This window comes from Haemorhous mexicanus, chromosome 31, assembly GCF_027477595.1.
Source record: "Haemorhous mexicanus isolate bHaeMex1 chromosome 31, bHaeMex1.pri, whole genome shotgun sequence".
Classification (NCBI taxonomy): Eukaryota; Metazoa; Chordata; class Aves; order Passeriformes; family Fringillidae; genus Haemorhous; species Haemorhous mexicanus.
In genome coordinates this window covers 2,510,477-2,523,280 of record NC_082371.1, presented here as the reverse complement: position 1 = coordinate 2,523,280, position 12,804 = coordinate 2,510,477, and the positions used below count along the sequence as shown (strand labels likewise).

General features: G+C 62.1%; 1 protein-coding gene across 1 annotated transcript; it reads left to right on the top strand.

The window, feature by feature from the left end:
• The first annotated feature begins 540 nt into the window (after positions 1-540).
• Positions 541-9,863, top strand: LOC132340338 (acyl-coenzyme A thioesterase THEM4-like). Its single transcript, XM_059871266.1, has 6 exons — positions 541-748; positions 858-1,163; positions 5,109-5,289; positions 6,719-6,829; positions 8,471-8,595; positions 9,643-9,863. Exons 2-6 carry the CDS (start codon positions 956-958, stop codon positions 9,702-9,704), a joined length of 687 nt encoding a protein of 228 aa, XP_059727249.1. The 5' UTR covers positions 541-748; positions 858-955; the 3' UTR covers positions 9,705-9,863.
• The last annotated feature ends 2,941 nt before the right edge of the window (positions 9,864-12,804 follow it).

Sequence of the window (12,804 nt, the reverse complement as noted above, 5' to 3'; positions counted from 1 at the left end):
ATAGGGTCTCTCTCTGTAGGGTCTCTATAGGGTCTCTCTGTAGGGTCTCTCTCTCTATAGGGTCTCTCTATAGGGTCTCTCTCTGTAGGGTCTCTCTCTATAGGGTCTCTCTATAGGGTCTCTCTCTCTGTAGGGTCTCTCTATAGGGTCTCTCTATAGGGTCTCTCTCTGTAGGGTCTCTCTCTGTAGGGTCTCTATAGGGTCTCTATAGGGTCTCTGTAGGGTCTCTGTAGGGTCTCTATAGGGTCTCTGTAGGGTCTCTGTAGGGTTCCACACGGCTCCGTTCCGGTCCCTCAGGCCCCGCCCCCGGAAGCGGGGAAACCGGAAACGCTGTGACGTCACGGCGGTGGGCGGGGCCCCGGCGCGCGTGGGTCCGGGCAGGGCTGGGGACAGGGAGGGGACACGGGGGGACAGAGCGGGGGACAGAGGGGAAGGGCCGGGCTGGGGGGGGGAAACACGGGACAGGGACCCGGGGGGGACACGGTGACATTGGCTGGGGGCGGGGCGGATGCGTGACGTCACGGGCGGCGGGGCGGGGGCTGGTGGGACAGAGGTGGTGACGTCACCGGCGGGTGTGACAGCACGGTTGGCGTCACTGACCAGGTGTGACATCGCCGCAGTGACGTCAGCAGCGACCTTGCCAGCCAGGTGTGACATCACCAATGTCACCAGGGACCAGGTGTGACATCACGGACTGTAAGTGACATCACAGACCGCGTGTGACATCACCAGTGACATCACCCACCAGGTGTGACCTCCCCAGTGCCACCACGCTCTGGGTGCGACACCAGCAGTGACATCATGTGACGTCACCGAGCGGTGTGACACACTGGTGACGCCACCACCCGTCCCCGCAGGTGACCGTGGTGACATCGCGGTGACACCGGTGACACCGTGGTGACATCGTGGTGACATCGCGGTGACATCACAGTGACGTCGCGGTGCCACCCCGGCCATGCTGCGCGGTGCCCGGGCGGTGGCTCGGGCCCTGTCCCCTGTCCCCTGCCCGCGGCGCCGCTGCCACCGGCCGTGTCCCCCGCGGGACCTGGCTGTCCCCAACGCCGGCTGGAGCGAGCGCATGCGGCGCCACTACGGAGAGGAGCTGCGGAGAGCCCGGGAGGGGGGCTGGGCACGGGTACCGAGCTTCCGCCGGTACCGCCCCCGTGAGTGACACTGCCACCTGTGTCACCTGTGTCACCTGTGTCACCTGTGTCATTGTCACCTGTGTCATTGTCACTGGGTTACTGTCATTGTCTGTGTCACTGAGCCCGGGAGGGGGGCTGGGCACGGGTACTGAGCTTCCGGCGGTACCGCCCCCGTGAGTGACACTGCCATTGTCACCTGTGTCACCTGTGTCACCTGTGTCACCTGTGTCATTGTCACCTGTGTCATTGTCACTGGGTTACTGTCATTGTCTGTGTCACTGAGCCCGGGAGGGGGGGCTGGGCACGGGTACCGAGCTTCCGCCGGTACCGCCCCCGTGAGTGACACTGGCATTGTCACCTGTGTCACCTGTGTCACCTGTGTCACTGTCACCTGTGTCATTGTCACTGGGTCACTGTCATTGTCACTGTCATTGTCACTGTGTCACTGTGAGCCCGGGAGGGGGGCTGAGCACGGGTACCGAGCTTCCGCCGGTACCGCCCCCGTGAGTGACAGTGCCACCTGTGTCACCTGTGTCACCTGTGTCATTGTCACCTGTGTCACCTGTGTCACCTGTGTCACCTGTGTCACCTGTGTCACTGTCACTGGGTCACTGTCATTGTCTGTGTCACTGTGTCACTGTGAGCCCGGGAGGGGGGCTGGGCACGGGTACCGAGCTTCCGCCGGTACCGCCCCTGTGAGTGACACTGCCACCTGTCACCTGTGTCACCTGTGTCACCTGTGTCACCTGTGCCACCTGCGTCACTGTCACCTGTGTCATTGTCACTGGGTTACTGTCATTGTCACTGTCATTGTCTGTGTCACTGAGCCCGGGAGGGGGGCTGGGCACGGGTACTGAGCTTCCGGAGATACCGCCCCCGTGAGTGACACTGGCATTGTCACCTGTCACGTGTGTCACCTGTGTCACCTGTGTCACCTGTGTCACTGTCACTGGGTCACTGTCATTGTCTGTGTCACTGTCACTGTGAGCCCGGGAGGGGGGCTGGGCACGGGTACCGAGCTTCTGACAGTACTGCCCACGTGAGTGACACTGCCACCTGTGTCACCTGTGTCACCTGTGTCACCTGTGGCATTGTCACCTGTGTCATTGTCACTGGGTTACTGTCATTGTCTGTGTCACTGTGAGCCCGGGAGGGGGGCTGGGCACGGGAACCGAGCTTCCGCCGGTACCGCCCCCGTGAGTGACACTGGCATTGTCACCTGTGTCACCTGTGTCACCTGTGTCACCTGTGTCATTGTCACTGGGTCACTGTCATTGTCTGTGTCACTGTGTCACTGTGAGCCCGGGAGGAGAGCTGGGCACGGGTACCGAGCTTCCGCCGGTACCGCCCCCGTGAGTGACACTGGCATTGTCACCTGTGTCACCTGTGTCACCTGTGTCACCTGTGTCATTGTCACTGTGTCACTGTCATTGTCTGTGTCACTGTGAGCCCGGGAGGGGGGCTGGGCATGGGTACCGAGCTTCCGCCAGTACCGCCCCCGTGAGTGGCACTGTCACCTGTGTCACCTGTGTCATTGTCACCTGTGTCATTGTCACTGGGTTACTGTCATTGTCTGTGTCACTGAGCCCGGGAGGGGGGCTGGGCACGGGTACTGAGCTTCCGCCGGTACCGCCCCCGTGAGTGACAGTGCCACCTGTGTCACCTGTGTCACCTGTGTCACAGTCTCTGGGTCACTGTCATTGTCACTGTGTCACTGTGAGCCCGGGAGGGGGGCTGGGCACCGAGCTTCCGCCGGTACCGCCCCCGTGAGTGACACTGGCATTGTCACCTCTGTCACCTGTGTCACCTGTGTCATTGTCACCTGTGTCATTGTCACTGGGTCACTGTCATTGTCACTGTGTCACTGTGAGCCCGGGAGGGGGGCTGGGCACGGGTACCGAGCTTCCGCCGGTACCGCCCCCGTGAGTGACACTGGCATTGTCACCTGTCACCTGTGTCACCTGTGTCACCTGTGGCATTGTCACCTGTGTCACTGTCACTGGGTCACTGTCATTGTCTGTGTCACTGTGAGCCCGGGAGGGGGGCTGGGCACGGGTACCGAGCTTCCGCCGGTACCGCCCCCGTGAGTGACACTGCCATTGTCACCTGTGTCACCTGTGTCACCTGTGTCACCTGTGTGAATGTCACTGGGTCACTGTCATTGTCTGTGTCACTGTCACTGTGAGCCCGGGAGGGGGGCTGGGCACGGGTACCGAGCTTCCGCCGGTACCGCCCCCGTGAGTGACACTGGCATTGTCACCTGTGTCACCTGTGTCACCTGTGTCATTGTCACTGGGTCACTGTCATTGTCTGTGTCACTGTGTCACTGTGAGCCCGGGAGGGGGGCTGGGCACGGGTACCGAGCTTCCGGAGATACCGCCCCCGTGAGTGACACTGGCATTGTCACCTGTCACCTGTGTCACCTGTGTCATTGTCATTGTCATTGTCTGTGTCACTGTGAGCCCGGGAGAGGGGCTGGGCACGGGTACCGAGCTTCCGGCGGTACCGCCCCCGTGAGTGACACTGCCATTGTCACCTGTGTCACCTGTGTCACCTGTGTCACCTGTGTCACTGTCACTGTGTCACTGTCATTGTCTGTGTCACTGTGTCACTGTGAGCCCGGGAGGGGGGCTGGGCACGGGTACCGAGCTTCCGCTGGTACCGCCCCCGTGAGTGACACTGCCACCTGTCACCTGTGTCACCTGTGTCATTGTCACCTGTGTCATTGTCACTGGGTCATTGTCATTGTCTGTGTCACTGTGAGCCCGGGAGGGGGGCTGGGCACGGGTACCGAGCTTCTGACAGTACTGCCCACGTGAGTGACACTGCCATTGTCACCTGTGTCACCTGTGTCACCTGTGTCACCTGTGTCACCTGTGTCATTGTCACTGGGTCACTGTCATTGTTTGTGTCACTGTGTCACTGTGAGCCCGGGAGGGGGGCTGGGCACGGGTACCGAGCTTCCGCCGGTACCGCCCCCGTGAGTGACACTGGCATTGTCACCTGTGTCACCTGTGTCACCTGTGTCATTGTCACCTGTGTCATTGTCACTGTGTCACTGTCATTGTCTGTGTCACTGAGCCCGGGAGGGGGGCTGGGCACGGGTACCGAGCTTCCGGAGATACCGCCCCCGTGAGTGACACTGTCACCTGTGTCACCTGTGTCACCTGTGTCACCTGTGTCATTGTCACCTGTGTCACCTGTGTCACCTGTGTCACCTGTGTCACCTGTGTCACTGTCACTGGGTCACTGTCACTGTCTGTGTCACTGTGAGCCCGGGAGGGGGCTGGGCACGGGTACCGAGCTTCCGCCGGTACCGCCCCCGTGAGTGACACTGCCACCTGTCACCTGTGTCACCTGTGTCACCTGTGTCACCTGTGTCACTGTCACTGGGTCACTGTCATTGTCATTGTCACTGTGTCACTGTGAGCCCAGGAGCGGGGCTGGGCACGGGTACCGAGCTTCCGGCGGTACTGCCCCCGTGAGTGACACTGGCATTGTCACCTGTGTCACCTGTGTCACCTGTGTCACCTGTGTCATTGTCACCTGTGTCACCTGTGTCACTGTCACCTATGTGAATGTCACTGTGAGCCCGGGAGGAGGGCTGGGCACGGGTACCGAGCTTCTGACAGTACTGCCCACATGAGTGACACTGTCACCTGTCACCTGTGTCACCTGTGTCACTGTCTCCTGTCACTGTCACCTGTGTCACTGTGTCACTGTCACCTGTATCACCTGTCACCTCTGTCAGTGTGTCACCTGTGTGACTGTCACTGTCACCTGTGTCACCCATGTCACTGTGTCACCCTGTTGCTGTGTCACCTGTCACTCTGTCACCTGTATTACCTCTGTCACTGTGTCACCATGTCACCTGTGTTACCTATTGTCACCTGTGTCCCCACTGTCCCCAGTGTCCCCAGCCCCTGCCATGTCCCCAGCCCGGTGACAGCGCTGTCCCCACAGAGGCGCTGGGGCTGGCCGGTGACAGTGACGGTGACAGTGACGGTGACAGGGACACGCGGCTGTTCCCGAGGGCCATCGAGGGGGACGGGGACGGCTTCGAGTTCGCCATGTTCCTGAGTGTCCCCAAGGGCCGCCTGCGCTGCCTGTGCCAGCCCGGGCCCTTCCTGGAGGGACACCCGGGGTGAGTGTCACCCACTGTCACCTCCTGTCCCCTACTGTCACCTCCTGTCCCCTACTGTCACCTCCTGTCCCCTACTGTCACCTCCTGTCACCCATTGTCACCTCCTGTGCCAGCCCGGGCCCTTCCTGGAGGGACACCCGGGGTGAGTGACACCCACTGTCACCCATTGTCACCCATTGTCACCTCCTGTCACCCACTGTCACCTCCTGTCACCCACTGTCACCCATTGTCACCCATTGTCACCCATTGTCACCTCCTGTCACCTCCTGTGCCAGCCCGGGCCCTTCCTGGAGGGACACCCGGGATGAGTGTCACCCACTGTCACCCATTGTCACCCATTGTCACCCATTGTCACCCATTGTCACCTCCTGTCACTTCCTGTCACCTCCTGTGCCAGCCCGGGCCCTTCCTGGAGGGACACCCGGGGTGAGTGACACCCATTGTCACCCATTGTCACCCATTGTCACCTCCTGTCACCCATTGTCACCTCCTGTCACCTCCTGTGCCAGCCCGGGCCCTTCCTGGAGGGACACCCGGGGTGAGTGTCACCCACTGTCACCCACTGTCACCCACTGTCACCCACTGTCACCTCCTGTCACCCATTGTCACCCATTGTCACCTCCTGTCACCTCCTGTGCCAGCCCTGGCCTTTCCTGGAGGGACACCCGGGGTGAGTGACACCCATTGTCACCCACTGTCACCCATTGTCACCCATTGTCACCTCCTGTCCCCTACTGTCACCTCCTGTCACCCATTGTCACCTCCTGTCACCTCCTGTGCCAGCCCAGGCCCTTCCTGGAGGGACACCCGGGGTGAGTGACACCCATTGTCACCCATTGTCACCCACTGTCCCCTGTGTGACACCGCTGCCATCTGTCTGTCACCCCCGTGTCCCCATTGGGTGTCCCCAATGTCCCCTGCTGTCCCTCTCATGTCACCCCTGCTGTCCCCAATGTCCCTGTGCTGTCCCGTGTCCCCAATGTCCCCCAGCTGTCCCCAATGTCCCCAGTGTCCCTCTGCTGTCCCTGCTGTCCCTTTGCTGTCCCCACTGTCCCCAATGTCCCCAATGTCCCCTGCTGTCCCCGTGCCCCAATGTCCCCCAGCTGTCCCCAATGTCCCCAGTGTCCCTCTGCTGTCCCTCTGCTGTCCCTTTGCTGTCCCCACTGTCCCCACTGTCCCTAATGTCCCCAATGTCCCCTTTTGTCCCCATGTCCCCAATGTCCCCAGTGTCCCTGGCTGTCCCCATGTCCCAATGTCCCCAATGTCCCCGTGTCCCCAATGTCTCCTGCTGTCCCTGTCATGTCACCCCTGCTGTCCCCTGTGTCCCCACTGTTCCCACTGTCCCCATGTCCCCAATGTCCCCAATGTCCCCAATGTCCCCTGTTGTCCCCATGTCCCCAATGTCCCCTGCTGTCCCCGCTGTCCCCAGGCTGGCCCACGGCGGTGCCATCGCCACCCTCATTGACACCTCCCTGGGGACGCTGGCGCTGGCGGTGGCCGGGCGGGTGGTGACAGCCAACCTCAGCATCGACTACGTGGCGTGAGTGGCACTGTCCCCAGGGTCCCCAAGGGACAGCGAGTGTCCCCAAGGAGGGTCTGGGTGTCCCCAAGGGTCAGGGGTGTCCCAAAGGGTGTACCAGATGTCCCCAAGGGTGGCCTGAGGGTCCCCAAAGGGCCAGAGGATGTCCCCAAGAAGGGTCTCAGTGTCCCCAAAGGTCAGGGGTGTCCCCAAGGGTGTCCCAAATGTCCCCAAGGGTGGTGTGAGGGTTCCCAGGGGAGGGGGCACACACCCCGAGGGACACAAGGGGACACTGGGGTGACCCGGGGGGGGCACAAGGCGAGGGTCAGGGGGACACGGGGGTGGCACTGGGGTGACCAAGGAGAGCAGGAGGGGACATGGGGGTGACCAGGGGAGCAGGGGAGGGACACGGTGGGGACTTGGGGGGACACTGAGGTGACATGGGGGGACATGGGGGTGACTGGAGTGGCCATGAAGGGACACGGCAGTGACCGGGGGGACACTGGGGTGAGCGGGGTGGGGGACACAAGGGGACAGGGGGGCTGTGACAGTGACAGGGGTGGCACAGGGAGCCCCAGTGTCACCTCCTGTCCCCAGGCCTGTCCCCCTGCTCTCGGTGCTCCTGCTCGAGGCGTTCCTGGGGGTGACAGGGGTGGCACAGGGGGCTGTGACAGTGACAGGGGTGACACGGGGGGGCCATGGCAGTGACAGGGGTGGCACAGGGGGCCCTGGTGTCACTGTGTGTCCCCTGCTGTCCCCAGGCCTGTCCCCGTGCGCTCGGTGCTCCTGCTGGAGGTGTTCCTGCAGTGACAGTGACAGGGGTGACACGGGGGGCCATGGCAGTGACAGGGGTGGCACAGGGAGTCCTGGTGACCCCAGTGTCCCCATTGTCCCCAGGCCTGTCCCCGTGCGCTCGGTGCTCCTGCTCGAGGCGTTCCTGCAGTGACAGTGACAGGGGTGACACGGGGGGCCATGGCAGTGACACGGGTGACACGGGGGGGCCATGGCAGTGACAGGGGTGGCACAGGGGGCCCTGGTGACCCCAGTGTCACTGTGTGTCCCCACTGTCCCCAGGCCTGTCCCCCTGCTCTCGGTGCTCTTGCTCCAGGCGTTCCTGCAGTGACAGTGACAGGGGTGACACGGGGGGGCCATGGCGGTGACACGGGTGACACAGGGGGGCAGTGGTGACCCCAGTGTCCCCACTGTCCCCAGGCCTGTCCCCCTGCTCTCGGTGCTCCTGCTGGAGGCGTTCCTGCAGTGACAGTGACAGGGGTGACACGGGGGGGCCATGGCAGTGACAGGGGTGACACGGGGGGGCCATGGCAGTGACAGGGGTGGCACAGGGGGCCCTGGTGTCACTGTGTGTCCCCACTGTCCCCAGGCCTGTCTCCCTGCGCTCGGCGCTCCTGCTGGAGGCGTTCCTGCAGTGACAGTGACAGGGGTGACACGGGGGGCCATAGCAGTGACAGGGGTGGCACAGGGAGTCCTGGTGACCCCAGTGTCCCCACTGTCCCCAGGCCTGTCCCCCTGCGCTCGGTGCTCCTGCTCGAGGCGTTCCTGCAGTGACAGTGACAGGGGTGGCACAGGGGCTGTGACAGTGACAGGGGTGGCACAGGGAGCCCTGGTGACCCCAGTGTCACTGTGTGTCCCCACTGTCCCCAGGCCTGTCCCCCTGCTCTCGGTGCTCCTGCTCGAGGCGTTCCTGCAGCGCCGCCAGGGCCGGAAGCTCTTCCTGGGCTGTGACCTGTGGGACGCTGAGGGGACAACGCTGCACGCCAAGGCCACCGGTGAGGGGACATGGGGACACTGGGGACAGCCTGGGGACAGCCTGGGGGGCTGGGGACACTGGGGACACTGGGGACAGCCTGGGGGGCTGGGGACACTGGGGACACAGGGACACTGGGGACAACGCTGCGCGCCAAGGCCACCGGTGAGGGGACATTGGGGACAGCCTGGGGACATCCTGGGGACAACGCTGCATGCCAAGGCCACCGGTGAGGGGACATGGGGACACTGGGGACACTGGGGACAGCCTGGGAACATTGGGGACACTGGGGACAGCCTGGGGACATTGGGAACACTGGGGACAGCCTGGGGACAGCCTGGGGGGCTGGGGACACTGGGGACAGCCTGGGGACAGCCTGGGGGGCTGGGGACACTGGGGACAGCCTGGGGACATTGGGGACAGCCTGGGGACAGCAGTGACACAGGGACATTGGGGACAATGCTGCACGCCAAGGTCACTGGTAAGGGGACATGGGGACAGCCTGGGGACACTGGGGACAGCCTGGGGACAATGCTGCATGTCGAGGCCACCGGTGAGGGGACATGGGGACATTGGGGATATTGGGGACACTCTGGGGGCACTGGGGACAGCCTGGAGATACTGCGGGCATGGGGACATTGGGGACATTGGGGACACAAGAGACATGGGGGGCATTGGGGACATCCCGGGGGCTGGGGACAGCCTGGGGACACTGGGGACATTGGGGACAGCCTGGGGACAGCCTGGGAACGCTGGGGACATTGGGGACACTGGGGACACTGGGGACAGCCTGGGGACAGCAGTGACACAGGGACATTGGGGACAAGTCTGCACGCCAAGGCCACCGGTGAGGGGACATGGGGACAGCCTGGGGACACTGGGGACAGCCTGGGGACAGCTTGGGGACACCAGGGACATCAGGGACACGCTGCACACCAGGGCCACTGCTGAGGGGACAGAGGGACAGGGCTGGGCACAGCCTGGGGACACATTTGGGGTCACTTGTGGGGGTGGGGACACGCTTGGGGACACTGGGGGTCCCCACCTGAGGTGTCCCCTCTGTCCCCAGGGCTCTTCATCCAGCAGGACCCCCCCAAGGAGCCAGCACGGGGAGGGGACAGCGCCCGGTGACTGCCACCTGTGCCACCTCCTGTGCCACCTGTGTGACCCTCGGTGCCCTCCCTGTCCCCCAGTGCCACCCTGGCTCTCCTTCAGCCATCCCTGGCTGTCCCCAAATGTCCCCAAGTGTCCCCAGCGCTGTCCCCGTGCCCATCACAGCCGCTGCCACCACCCCTGGTGTCCCCTCGTGTCACTTTGGGGTCCTGGGGAGAGGGGACGGGGGGGGGGTGGGACCCCCGTGTCCCCCTGCTGCCACCGCGGGGTCCCCAAGGGGGGACACGGGGGGGAGGGACACCCCAAAATTGGGGAATTTGGGGTCTCTGAACCCCAAAATTTGAAGATTTGGGGGCTCGGGGGGGTCCCTGCACCCCAAAATTGGGAACTTTGGGGTCTCCGTACCCAAAATTGGGAAATTTGGGGAGTCGGGGGTCCCTGCACCCCCAAATTTGGCACCCTGGGGTCCCTGCACCCCAAAATTTGGAATATTTGGGCAATTTGGGGTCTCTGCACCCCAAACTGGGAACTTTGAGGGGGTCCCCGCACCCCAAAATTGAGCCCAGGGGGGAGTTCGGGCTCCCTGCACCCCAAAATTTGGAAAATTTGGGGTCCCTGTGCCCAAAAATGGGAAATTTGGGGTCTCTGCACCCCCAAAACGGGGAATTTTGGGGGGTCGGGGGGGGTCCCCGCACCCCAGAATTGAGCCCAGAGGATTTCGCGGGGTCCCCATCGCTGCACCCCAAAAATGGCCCCATTGGGGGAGGGTCCCCGCACCCCAAAATTGGGAACTTTGGGGTCTCCGTACCCGAAATTGGGAAATTTGGGGAGTCGGGGGTCCCTGCACCCCCAAATTTGGCACTCTGGGGTCCCTGCACCCCCAAATTTGGAATATTTGGGCAATTTGGGGTCTCTGCACCCCAAACTGGGAACTTTGGGGGGGGTCCCCGCACCCCAAAATTGAGCCCAGGGGGGAGTTCGGGCTCCCTGCACCCCAAAATTTGGAAAATTTGGGGTCGCTGTGCCCAAAAATGGGAAATTTGGGGTCTCTGCACCCCCAAAATGAGGAATTTTGGGGAGTCGGGGGGGGTCCCTGCACCCCAAAATTGAACCCAGAGGATTTCGCGGGGTCCCCATCGCTGCACCCCAAAAATGACCCCATGGGGGGGGTCCCCGCACCCCAAAATTGGGAACTTTGGGGTCTCTGAACCTCAAAATTGGGAAATTTGAGGTCCGTGTATCCCAAAATTTGGGAAATTTGGGGAGTCGGGGGTCCCTGCACCCCCAAATTTGGAATATTTGGGGTCCCTGCACCCCAAACTGGGAACTTTGAGGGGGTCCCCGCACCCCAAAATTGAGCCCAGGGGGGAGTTCGGGCTCCCTGCACCCCAAAATTTGGAAAATTTGGGGTCCCTGTGCCCAAAAATGGGAAATTTGGGGTCTCTGCACCCCCAAAACGGGGAATTTTGGGGGGGTCGGGGGGGTCCCCGCACCCCAAAATTGAGCCCAGAGGATTTCGCGGGGTCCCCATCGCTGCACCCCAAAAATGACCCCACTGGGGGGGGTCCCCGCACCCCAAAATTGGGAAATTTGGGGTCCCCGCACCCCAAAATTGGGAACTTTGGGGTCTCCGTACCCAAAATTGGGAAATTTGGGGAGTCGGGGGTCCCTGCACCCCCAAATTTGGCACTCTGGGGTCCCTGCACCCCAAATTTTGGAATATTTGGGCAATTTGGGGTCTCTGCACCCCAAACTGGGAACTTTGGGGGGGGTCCCCGCACCCCAAAATTGAGCCCAGGGGGAAGTTCGGGCTCCCTGCACCCCAAAATTTGGGAAATTTGGGGTCCCTGTGCCCAAAAATGGGAAATTTGGGGTCTCTGCACCCCCAAAACGGGGAATTTTGGGGGGTCGGGGGGGTCCCCGCACCCCAAAATTGAGCCCAGAGGATTTCGCGGGGTCCCCATCGCTGCACCCCGAAAATGACCCCACTGGGGGGGGTCCCCGCACCCCAAAATTGGGAAATTTGGGGTCTCTGTACCCCAAAATTGGGAAATTTGGGGAGTCGGGGGTCCCTGCACCCCCAAATTTGGCACTCTGGAGTCCCTGCACCCCAAAATTTGGAATATTTGGGCAATTTGGGGTCTCTGCACCCCAAACTGGGAACTTTGAGGGGGTCCCCGCACCCCAAAATTGAGCCCAGGGGGGAGTTCGGGCTCCCTGCACCCCAAAATTTGGAAAATTTGGGATCCCTGTGCCCAAAAATGGGAAATTTGGGGTCTCTGCACCCCCAAAACGGGGAATTTTGGGGGGTCGGGGGGGTCCCCGCACCCCAAAATTGAGCCCAGAGGATTTCGCGGGGTCCCCATCGCTGCACCCCAAAAATGACCCCACTGGGGGGGGTCCCCGCACCCCAAAATTGGGAACTTTGGGGTCCCCGCACCCCAAAATTGGGAACTTTGGGGTCTCTGAACCTCAAAATTGGGAACTTTGGGGTCCCCGCACCCCAAAATTGGGAACTTTGGGGTCCCCGCACCCCGAAATTGGGAAATTTGGGGAGTCGGGGGTCCCTGCACCCCCAAATTTGGCACTCTGGGGTCCCTGCCCCCCAAAATTTGGAATATTTGGGCAATTTGGGGTCCCTGCACCCCAAACTGGGAACTTTGGGGGGGTCCCCGCACCCCAAAATTGAGCCCAGGGGGGAGTTCGGGCTCCCTGCACCCCAAAATTTGGGAAATTTGAGGTCCCTGTGCCCAAAAATGGGAAATTTGGGGTCTCTGCACCCCCAAAACGGGGAATTTTGGGGGGGTCGGGGGGATCCCCGCACCCCAAAATTGAGCCCAGAGGATTTCGCGGGGTCCCCATCGCTGCACCCCAAAAATGACCCCACTGGGGGGGGTCCCCGCACCCCAAAATTGGGAAATTTGGGGTCTCTGAACCTCAAAATTGGGAACTTTGGGGTCCCCGCACCCCAAAATTGGGAACTTTGGGGTCTCTGAACCCCAAAATTGGGAACTTTGGGGTCTCCGTACCCAAAATTGGGAAATTTGGGGAGTCGGGGGTCCCTGCACCCCCAAATTTGGCACTCTGGGGTCCCTGCACCCCAAAATTTGGAATATTT